Consider the following 12426-nt stretch of genomic DNA (forward strand, 5'->3'; position numbering starts at 1 on the left):
AGGAAAGCTGCCACTGCATCTACATCTGGCCCCGGAGACACGAGAACACAGGGATCTGTCAAATATGCTGTTCTGTCACTCCCAGCCTGAGTCCTACCACCAGCAGCACTCTGCCAGTTACATTAGGTAAAGAACACGTCTGGCTGCTACAAATCTGTCGGCTTCATGCTCAGAGATTACAGTCTTCTAATGGCTTATTAAAATGTAGTTTGGAATGTGCTGGTTTATGTGTTCTGCTTGTCATATTCACAAGCAATCTGACATTCTAGAGTTGAAGTTTTAAGGGGCATTACATCCCCAATCCATATCTGGTCTCCACGTCTGTTGCTGCTTTGCTCAGTGTTTTCTCACACTGTCTTTCAGAGAGGCCTTGGCGCCTTTTCTTAAAAATGAAGAAGCTCGGCTTATGTTGCAAAACGGTGCTAAGCAGGTGCCGTTCCAGTACGTCCTCTGTGCCGCCACCTCGCCAGCTGTGAAGCAGCAGGAGGAGACCCTCACTTATCTCAACCAAGGTAGCCGCCGCCTGCGCTGTCTCAGCGGACTACAGCTGTGATCCTAAAGACACATGTTTACAATGTGTTTTCATTCCAGTCATATCTACTTGTACTTTAATAAGAAGGCAGAAGTGTTCCTGTAGTTTGAAACCCCACAGCTGTGCCGCGTGCTGTCTGAGTGACTGTTTTATGGGAGATGATCCTCAACCCAAACATAAAATACACACTTAAATGGCATGTTTGGTGTTTGCCCCCATCTTACTTAAAAAATTAGCACTCAAAAGCCTCTCAGTGCTCAACTCATGATGATTGTATCTTTTGACAGAAATCCTTTATCCCCCCCAAACCCTTGACCAGAAAATACCTGGGTGTCAGCGGGGCCCCGGCTGCAGAGCTTTAAATGAGCTCAAACTCCATTTTTCTCAACTTAAAAAATTGCATACTCTTGTTATTTACACATTATTGGATTTTATGTTTATATTTAAGGGCCCCTTCACACATAGCTCAAATGTGGTTGATTTGCACATGAAGTGCGCATGAAGCAGGAATAGTATGCAATATGTGTAAAATCGTAGCTGCCGCCAACACCTCGTACACCTGTTGCTACAACTATTTGCGCACACCACTGGCTGAAAAACAGAATGTGCGCTGTGAGAGCCCATCGAACCCTCTCCCACTGTCGAGCTGGATGTGAAATTTGTCTAAGTGTCTCACAAGTGTGGAGTTGCAAACAGACACAGTGACACGGTGTGCGCTGAACTGACAGGGGGTGTGGCCGCCGACAGGAGCGGCAAAGATCTGTGATTCTGGACATCACGGCTGGGGAACACGTACCGTGTTTGGACGGACATGAACTAACAAATTTCCACTGTGACGCACGTGTGTCTGCTTGCATTCATCACGTGGACATACATAAAAACATATATCGCTGCTGCAATGGGCTGCAGCGAGCACACGCACGCCGTGCACATTGACAGGCTGCCCCAGGTGATCCAGACTGTCGGATCAGAACACGCAACGGGCGATCTGAATGTCACGCCACCCACGTGAGCTCTGTTCCACATGACACGGTGTCTGTCCTGCGGCACACCATCCACAAGACGCGTGTCGGACAGGATATGTGCACAAGGCCGGCTGGACACGCCGCCAGCAGATGTGGACATGATAAAAGTGCCTTGCTTCTCACTCATGTCATTTCATGACTGTAAGTCTGTGACCATGGGTCATCTACAGAGGAACAGATGGTTCATACTTGTACAGTCATTTGCTAAAGTTTAATGCCACCCAAGCAAACTGGAGTTTTCCCCCACAAATGGACCAATATATCATTACAACAAACAAAATTATTTTGGAAATCATTTTTTATTGAAATTCACTATGACCTGTACAGTTTTCTTTAGTATGGAGTGAAAATGGTCCATTCCTTTAGTATTTAGTGTGTCTGCTTTGGATCAGGGCTTGGATGCGGCGAGGCATGCTGTGTATCAGGGATGCACAATATTCTGGACATTTCCTTCGTCCAAACCTCCTTAATTGCTGTCCTCAGTGCTTCAGCATTAGCTGGCTGCTTTTCTGCAACTTTATCTTTCATGTAGGTCCAAAGATTTTCTATAGGATTAAGATTCGGGCTGTTGCCTGGCCATTCCAATGTCTGCACCCCATTTATTTGGAGGAAGTCTGAAACAATCTTGGATCTGTGGCAAGGTGCACTGTCATGCATGAAAATTTCAGTCTGATGCACTTCCATATGAAGTTTTAATTTCTCTTCTAGCAGAGCTTTGTACCTGGGTCCATTCATTGTGGTGCCTGGGTCAAGAAAATGAAGTCCAGCTGTTCCCTTTTTGCTCATTGCACCCCAAATCATTTGACTTGGCGGGTGTTTCATGGTAGATATTGTGTACCTTTCATTGAAACTTTGTCCTACTGGTCTTCGCACATGTTGCTTTCAGACAACAAACTGCTGCAGCAGTGATTCATCAGAAAATAGGACTTTAGCCCAATCTTCTGCTGTACAATCTTTGTGCTTCTTTGCAAACGTAAGTCTTTTCTTTTTCATGGTCAGTGTCAACCTCGGCTTGGCAGCAAGTTTATACGATTTTAATCTGAATTCTTGGCTCAAATGACATGAAATGGTGCTGATGCTGACTTTAGTGCCATGATTTAGCAGATTGGCTCGAATCTTCTTGCAGGAACTACTCGGTGACCCAATTACTGACCTTCGAATAATGTGGTCCTCCCTTGGGGTGGTTTTACGAGGTCTCCCAGAATGGCGTTTGTCACCACAACTTTCATTGTTCTTGTATTTTTTCGATTGCAGAGTGTACAGCAGTTCTAATAACTGATAGTTTCTCAGCTATCTTTCGGTCAGAAACCCCTTCTTGGTGCAGAACTGCAATTTGCCGTCTAACAGTTGACAATGATGGGGTTTTTTTTGCCGATAATTTGGATCATCCAAACTTATGGTTTGTTGCCCATAATTTGGATCGTCCAAAGTTTCAACAATCAAAGAAATCTAGACTTAAGAAGACCTGTTCAATAGAAAAGTCACCAGTTATGTGATGACAAGCTTGCCTAGTTCATTGGGTTAAAAGATGATGCAATTCCAATCATGGGATGATGCAATACATACTATAGGCTTCAAAATGGCTTTTCTGAAGGAGTGGCATTAGCTTTTGCAAATGACTGTATTGCCCGCTTGATAAGAGGGATTCAGTAAAATGCGGTGTTATTAAATGGTGTGTGGTTTTATTTTTTTCTTAAATACGTTCATGTCCTTCTTGATATCAGGCATTTTCCCGCACCTTCTACAGGACAGTGATGGCAGCTCAGTGGTAACGTTTCTGACTGGTAATCAGAACTTTTGGAAAGTGCAGGTTCGAATCCCGTGGGTGGCATGTATTTTTTTATTTTCACAGCAGCTGCACGATGTGGTTACACATCGTGCAGCTGCTTGCCCTGTGTTCCCACATGCACAAAACCGTCGCAGCGACATCATTCATGCCTGCCTGTCGGCTTGATGTTTTCGTGGTTCGCTCATACGAGCTGTTCCGCCATGATTTAGAACACAGGCTATGTAATGCAGTTGCATGGGGGTAAAAGCACTCAGTAAATTGCTTCTTGTTGCCACTGAACAGGCAACACTGCCATTTGAAGTGTGTGAGGGAACTTCCGGTGACGTCATGATGAGAACAACAGGTTAGAGACAATGCTCTGTCAGGAGAAAAATAGAAAATTTGCAACTGCAGATATTTAAGGCCCTCGGAAAAGAAATTCACCATTGAGCAAGTTGTCTTCCACCTTGAGATCTAAAGGACTTTAAAAGAAACAGACGATAAATCACCGATCACGGACAGCGTTAGTTTAGATGCTACTAGCCGTGAGGACCAGGCAGGGTTCAAGGCTGAGACGTCATGTCTTTGATAGAGAAAACTTTGTGAAGAAAATATTGAGGGGCAACAAACAGACAAAACAGGCTGAGATGAAACAACTTTTGAATATTCCAAATACCACAGGGGAGTGAACAAGGAGATGTGGTTGCTTTTGTGAAAGGATTACTTCCCAAAGTGCTGAAGCTGCGTCCTAACTTAGACGTTAACATGGAAAGAGCACACCGCTCACTCCAGTCCAGACCGAGAGACCCAGCTGCTCCTCTCAGATCAATCATCATCAGATTCCTCTACGCAGCTGTAAAAGCTAATGTTTTGCACCAAACATGGAGCCAAGGAAAGGTGATGTTTCAAGACAAGAGGACATTCTTCAATCAAGATTATTCTCCTGAGCTACAAAAGAAGAGGACTAAGGTCCACACAGTCGTCAAGCAGTTAAAAGGGCCTACAGGCAACGTGCCTATATCCAGCATGACCGAAGCTCAAGATGGACTCGGGAAGAAAAACCTTTTCCACATTGATGCGTGACCAGGTAGAGTGTGGAGAGAAGGAGCGTATCGAGGAGAGACTGACTGAAGGATGGAACATCAGCGCAAAGAGGAAGAGAAACGGCTTGTTGGCGACATCTGATCTGAAGCCCATGGTGGAGGAGGACGAGTAACCTGAGGTATTACCTCAGTGTGACTCTAGACGAGGGCTGCTAAAGTCACACATATTGTTGAGTAAGTGTGGACAAGGAATAAACTGAAGGCAATTCCAGCTTGACATAAACCTTAAAATGGTCACAAAGGGAAAACAAACAAAACCAAAAATAGTCTGTTCTGACAGGGGACTCGTGTTTACATGAGTGATTCACACTCACCAAGACCTTTTATACATGTTTGTGTAATACTGGTTGTTACTACACAGAGGGATCAGGTCACCGCTCTCTGTCCCATTATCACCGGGAGTCAGACATGGTTACACTTTATTTTCTGTGTTTGGCTGGAAATGTGGAAGTTCTGATTTATATTCATAATGTTCTTGCTTTATTCTACCTGAGAATAGTGATTATTTTCATTTTGTTTAGTTTTATACATCTGGAGCTAAATTATTTTTATTTTTTATGTCTATCTAACAGATGCTAATGAGTGGACAGGGCTATGTTACATGAAACAATATAAATACAATGTTGACATTACTTAACTTAATTACCCATAATATGAAAGGAATAAACAACCCAATTAAAAGAAAAAGATATTGGGATGGTTGAAGAAAATGCAATTTCACTTAGATCACTTACAACCCCTGGCAAAAATTATGGAATCACTGGCCTCAGAGGATGTTCATTCAGTTGTTTAATTTTGTAGAAAAAAAGCAGATCACAGACATGACACAAAACTAAAGTCATTTCAAATGGCAACTTTCTGGCTTTAAGAAACTCTATAAGAAATCAAGAAAAAAAGATTGTGACAGTCAGTAACGGTTACTTTTTTAGACCAAGCAGAGGAAAAAAATATGGAATCACTCAATTCTGAGGAAAAAATTATGAAATCACCCTGTAAATTTTCGTCCCCCAAATTAACACCTGCATCAAATCAGATCTGCTCATTGACATTGACCCTATGTGTCTTTTTGCAAGGAATGTTTTTGCAGTTTTTGCTCTATGGCAAGATGCATTATCATCTTGAAAAATGATTTCATCATCCCCAAACATCCTTTCAATTGTCCAAAATATCAACATAAACTTGTGCATTTATTGATGATGTAATGACAGCCATCTCCCCAGTGCCTTTACCTGACATGCAGCCCCATATCATCAATGACTGTGGAAATTTACATGTTCTCTTCAGGCAGTCATCTTTATAAATCTCATTGGAAAGGCACCAAACAAAAGTTCCAGCATCATGACCTTGCCCAATGCAGATTCAAGATTCATCACTGAATATGACTTTCATCCAGTCATCCACAGTCCACAATTGCTTTTCCTTAGCCCATTGTAACCTTGTTTTTTTCTGTTTAGGTGTTAATGATGCCTTTCGTTTAGCTTTTCTGTATGTAAATCCCATTTCCTTTAGGCGGTTTCTTACAGTTCGGTGACAGACGTTGACTCCAGTTTCCTCCCATTCGTTCCTTATTTGTTTTGTTGTACATTTTTCGATTTTTGAGACATATTGCTTTAAGTTTTCTGTCTTGACGCTTTGATGTCTTCCTTGGTCTACCAGTATGTTTGCCTTTAACAACCTTCCCATGTTGTTTGTATTTGGTCCAGAGTTTAGACACAGCTGACTGTGAACAACCAACATCTTTTGCAACATTGCGTGATGATTTACTCTCTTTTAAGAGTTTGATAATCCTCTCCTTTGTTTCAATTGACATCTCTCGTGTTGGAGCCATGATTCATGTCAGTCCACTTGGTGCAACAGCTCTCCAAGGTGTGTTCACTCCTTTTTAAATGCAGACTAACGAGCAGATCTGATATGATGCAGGTGTTAGTTTTGGGGATGAAAATTTACAGGGTGATTCCATAATTTTTTCCTCAGAATTGAGTGATTCCATATTTTTTTCCTCTGCTTGGTCTAAAAAAAGTAACCGTTACTGACTGCCACAATCTTTTTTTCTTGATTTCTTATAGTGTTTCTTAAAGCCAGAAAGTTGCCATTTGAAATGACTTTAGTTTTGTGTCATGTCTGTGATCTGCTTTTTTTCTACAAAATTAAACAACTGAATGAACATCCTCCGAGGCCGGTGATTCCATAATTTTTGCCAGGGGTTGTAGATCACTGTATTGTTTAAAAAAGATGTATACTGGGTTAAAAATGTTTGATTGGATCAATGACCATCTCAGACCATAACCCATTTACAATGGCACTTGACTTGGGACTGGAGCCATGTATGAAGTATTGGAGACTTATTGTTTCATTATTGGGAGATGTTGGTATAAGAGAAGAAATAAAGTCAACTATACTTGAATATTTTGCTTTGAATGCCAATGGAATGGTTTCACCTTCTATTTTATGGGATGCTTTCCTGCATCCCATAAAATAGAAGGTGAAACCATGATAAGGGGAAAAATATCAAAGTTAAGGGTCCCTTCACAGATAACATGATTGAAGCTGACTGGAGCATGAAGGAGGAATTGCATGCAACTTGTGAAAAATATGAGCCGCCTCAAATGCTTCATACAGCTGTTGCCACAACCATTAACGCGCACAAGTCGCCGAAAGGCAGTGAGTGCCCATTCGACTCCTCTCTCAGCAGGTGTCGGCTAAATGCCAGGTCCCACACATCTAACACCGCTTGTCGGGCACTTAGAACAGGCGGGGCTATTCGTGCTCCTGGCACGATAGTACACAGCAGGCGACCATTTTGTGCTGTCTGTGAAAAGTGTATATAAGTGCCACAGGAGTATGAAGTAACCTAGCAGCTCACATGTGGCGTGCTTGTGTTTCGTACTGTTTTACCCCCATTTCTCTATTATCAGTCCCCATTTTGCTCCATTTCACAAAAAAAAAAAAAAAAAATTACTTAATTGAATCATATTTGGAGTCAGTTTGCTCTGTTTCACTACGTGTTACCCTGTTTGGTTATTACCAGTCCCCATTTCGCTCAATTTCCCTTAAAAATAATTAAATAAAAGTACTTAACTGAATCATATTTGGAGTCAGTCTGGGTCAGTCTGCTCCATTTTGTTACATTTTACTTATTATCAGGCTCCATTTCGCTCCATTTCGTATTTGAGTATTGCAGTGTTGTTTTATGGTGTGTGTTTTTTATTTATTTTCTCCCCACACCAGTGACGTCCGCAGACAAAGGTGGGGCGTATCCAACTGCGACCTGCAGCTGTACAGATATCTGTGCTCACAACTCACAGCTGGGGAACACCTGTAGTGGCTGGTAGAATATGATACTGCATAATTATACCGTGAATTGTGGACATCAGCTTGCTGTCCTCACGTGGGAATAAATTAAAACATGTCGCTTCAGCTGACCGCCGCGTCAGCGCACCACAACACTGGTGAATATCACTGTGAGGCGCGTGTCACCGTGGGATTTCTCCACATTATAAGAATTAAAACACATATCGCATTTGCAACGTGGTCACCAGCGGAACACTTGCGCGCTGGTCATGCCATGCCGGCTGATGTGTTCATGACACGAGAGCCGGCTCTTCATGATATGAGAGCCTGATGTCTTCATAAGAGGAGTGCATCAGGTAATTCACGCAAACACTCATCTTCAACCGCTTAGTCCAATTAAGGATCACGGGGGGGGGGGGGGGGTCTGGAGCCAATCCCAGCAGTCATAGAGCGCGAGGCGGGGTAGACCCAGAACAGGTCCACAAACAGACAAACAAACACAGTCACACCCACTTGCATACCTACGGACAATTTTTTAAAGATTCCAATCCACCTAACCTGCATGTCTTTGGATGTTGGAGGAAACCTGAGCACCCTGAGGAAACCCACGCAGACACAGGGAGAACATGCAAACTCCACAGTTTGCACTCCACAGGTGGGAATTGAAGACATGACCTTCTGCTGTGAGGCAATAGTGCTAACCACTAAGCCACCGTGCTGCCCTCAGGTAATTCATGTAAAACATAAAAGTGAGAACAGTAATCCACGTAATTTCATTACTTCCTGGTGTTCATCTTGGCGGAGGATAACTCTGCTCTTTATAACAGGAATTATGTATTATAAATTGTGGTGTCCGGTCCGGAAGGGGGACCGGAGGGTGTGTTCCAACTATAGGGGGATCACACTCCTCAGCCTCCTCGGTAAGGTCTATTCCAGAGTACTGGAGAGGAGAATTCGACCGATGGTCAAACCTCGGATTCAGGAGGAGCAGTGTGGTTTTTGTCCTGGTCGCGGCACACTGGACCAGTTCTACAAGCTCCATCGGGTGTTCGAGGGTTCATGGGAGTTCGCCCAACCAGTCCACATGTGTTTTGTGGATCTGGAGAAGGCGTCCGACCGTGTCCCTCGGGGCACCCTGTGGGGAGTGCTCCGGGAGTACGGGGTCCGGGGTCCTTTGCTAAGGGCTATCCGGTCCCTGTACGACCGCAGCAGGAGCTTGGTTCGCATTGCCGGTAGTAAGTCAAGCCTGTTTCCAGTGCACGTTGGCCTCCGCCAGGGCTGCCCTTTGTTCATTATTTTTATGGTCAGAATTTCTAGGCGCAGCCAGGGTGTAGAGGGGGTCTGGTTTGGGAACCACAGAATCTCGTCTCTGCTGTTTGCGGAGGATGTGGTTCTGTTGGCTTCGTCAAATCAGGATCTTCAGCGTGCACTGGGGCGGTTTGCATCCGAGTGTGAAGCGTCCGGGATGAAAATCAGCACCTCCAAATCCGAGGCCACGGTTCTCGAACGGAAAAAGGTGCTTTGCCCTCTTCAGGTTGGTGGAGTGTCCTTGCCTCAAATGGAGGAGTTTAAGTATCTCGGGGTCTTGTTCACGAGTGAGGGACGGATGGAGCGTGAGATCGATAGACGGATCGGTGCAGCATCTGCAGTGATGCGGTCGCTGTATCGGACCGTCGTGGTGAAGAGAGAGCTGAATAGGGGGGCAAAGCTCTCGATTTACCGATCGATCTACGTTCCGATCCTCACCTATGGTCATGAGATTTGGCTCATGGCCGAAAGAACGAGATCGCGAGTACAAGCGGCCGAGATGAGTTTCCTTCGCAGGGTGGCAGGGCGCTCCCTTAGAGATAGGGTGAGGAGCTCGGTCATTCGGGAGGAGCTCGGAGCCGAGCCGCTGCTCCTCCACGTCGAAAGGAGTCAGTTGAGGTGGCTCGGGCATCTTTTCCGGATGCCCCCTGGACACCTTGCTGGAGAGGTGTTCCAGGCACGTCCCACTGGGAGGAGGCCCCGGGGAAGACCCAGAACACGCTGGAGGGACTACATCTCTCGGCTGGCTTGGGAACGCCTTGGGGTTCCCCCGGAGGAGCTGGGGAAGGTGTGTGTGGATCGGGAGGTCTGGGCGGCTTTGCTTGAGCTGCTGCCCCCGCGACCCGGCTCCGGATAAAGCGGAAGAAAATGGATGGATGGATGGAAATTGTGGTGTTTAATTAATTTTTTTGCTCCACTGCTGTGTGCACTGCACTTTCCACGTGCTCGCACTGTATTCGTGCAAGTGAACATGAGCGTGCACAAAACAATCACCGTGGTATTGTGCACGCCTGTCCGACCGTGCATCCCTCCCGACATCAGGTGACATGTTTCGTGGTTCCCCATTTCATTTTTGGTTCACGGATTTTCTTACAGTTTCTGTCTTTCGTGTTATGTTTGAAGAAATACAGACTTAAAAACAATTAGAATTAGAAACTGAAATCAAGAGATTACAAAATGAACACAAACAATGTGGAAACAAGAAGTACTTGATAAACTTAAAGAAAATAGAACCAAATTAGATGAGCTATTGATATACAAGGCAGAGGGTGCCCTTAGGATCACTGACAGGAAATACTATGAATGAGGAAAAAAGATAGTAGATGATGATCATTTAATCAAAATTAGGCAGGTGCATAAATTTGGGCAGGTGTGAACTTTTGCATACAACTGTATTTCAAATTTTGTAAAGGATTCCTCAGCAGCTTTATGCTGGAGACAATGTGGCAGAATAGGTGATCATACATATATATTCTGTGACTGTCCAGTCATTTTTGCACACTGGAAAAACATTAAAGATGAGATTAAGAAAATTGTTAAAAGCAACGTCCCTTCAAATGTGCTGTTTTATTTACTCTGTGTTATATTAGTTGACATTTTCACAATTGACCAAAGAAATATTTTACGTATTTATTGTTGAAGAAAATCATCACTGTTAATTGGAAGAATGTGAGGTCACCAGCTGTAACTGAATGGAAACAGAGGCTAAAGCAAGTGTATTTAATGGAAAAAATGACTGCATCGTTACAAACGAAAATAGACTTTTTTAACCGGAGATGGCACATAGTCAAAGATTATCTCTGTTTTTAAGTAAACTTTCAGGTCTTCTTTTAAAGAAAATCTTCCTATATATCACTTCAGCATATAGCTGTATAACTGGGGATACAACATGCAAAACATACACAATGCACAATTTCTCCAATCACAGCCACATAAGCTGATAACTTCCTCTGGGTTGTCTTGGTGGCTTTCCTCACTCTTCTCCTTCTTGCACAGGCACTCAGTTTTTGAGAACTGTCTACTCCATACAGTTACCATTGAGTGCCATACTGTTTGTATTTCTTCATAACTGATGTCAATACAGTCCAAGACATATTCAGTGGCAGCTTTACCATCAGAGAGCCTCGTCCACAACTACCACAAAAGACTCCAAGCTGTTATTGATGTTAAAGGGGCAATGCGCATTGTTAAGAACAGGGGTATGTGTCTGCCGTGCCTCAGCCGCAACCATGTCCATATTTGTGCTTGTGGAAAGTTCAGATGTAGCATTGATGGTAATAGCATTAGCAGAGCTCTGGCTATCATCACTCTGCAGAAGTAAGTCCTTTGCAGACTTGCTGAGTTTTTCAGTCTGGCCTTGTTTAGAAGATTTGGGTATTGCAAAAGCGAGCCAATGTATAACTCCAACAGAAACAAATACGAGTAGTGTTTCAGAATAATAATAGTGCTATGGACTAAAAGATTAATCCAGGTTTTGAGTATATTTCTTATTGTTACATGGGAAACAAGGTACCAGTAGATTCAGTAGATTCTCACAAATCCAACAAGACCAAGCATTCATGATATGCACACTCTTAAGGCTATGAAATTGGGCTATTAGTAAAAAAAAGTAGAAAAGGGGGTGTTCACAATAATAGTAGCATCTGCTATGATGCTACAAACTCAAAACTATTATGTTCAAACTGTTTTTTTAGCAATCCATGTGAATCACTAACTAGTATTTAGTTTGTATAACCCACAGTTTTTCATGATTTCTTCACATCTGCGAGGCATTAATTTTGTTGGTTTGGAACCAAGATTTTGCTCGTTTACTAGTGTGCTTGGGGTCATTGTCTTGTTGAAACACCCATTTCAAGGGCATGTCCTCTTCAACATAAGGCAACATGACCTCTTCAAGTATTATCAGTTATCAAGTTGTTCACCAATGAATATGGCTTTATACACGATGCCCTGGAAGAGAAGCAAAAACATGGCCGCTCACAGTGACGCCATCTTGAAAACCACCACTGCATACTTTCTAAATTAACAGTAAAACAACATGTCCCAGAATGAGTTCTGATCACTTATACCCCCGTCACACATCACCCGTCACGTCGGAATTATGAATTGCCGCACATCCAAAAGTGTAGGATTCAGTTCCAAAACGTTCTGACAGCCATCTGCGGAAGTCAATACAGTTCACAATCGGCCAGCGACCCAGAGCGTGATGCACATCTTCAAAACTCTCCAGGCGCGGTCGAGATGGGACACCTATCAGACAGTGAGCCATGTGTAATCTGAGGACCATCTGACCGCAATTTACATATTCTGATGGTGGAAAAATGGGATCTGAAACAATTTGAGCACATACAAGGGAACCTCAAGATGGATCTGGCACTGCAAAGCCCGCCAGTATGACCT

General features: G+C 43.6%; 1 protein-coding gene across 1 annotated transcript in view; it reads left to right on the forward strand.

Moving 5' to 3' along the window:
• tfcp2l1 (transcription factor CP2-like 1) overlaps window positions 1-12426 on the forward strand; it is an 81899-nt gene continuing 69473 nt past the window's right edge. Inside the window, exons 1-2 of the mRNA XM_034187295.1 lie at window positions 1-126; window positions 364-512. Coding sequence (XP_034043186.1) covers window positions 65-126; window positions 364-512 — 211 coding nt within the window. The 5' untranslated portion in view covers window positions 1-64. The remainder of the gene's footprint in view (window positions 127-363; window positions 513-12426) is intronic.

This window comes from Thalassophryne amazonica, chromosome 14 (assembly GCF_902500255.1).
Source record: "Thalassophryne amazonica chromosome 14, fThaAma1.1, whole genome shotgun sequence".
NCBI lineage: Eukaryota > Metazoa > Chordata > Actinopteri > Batrachoidiformes > Batrachoididae > Thalassophryne > Thalassophryne amazonica.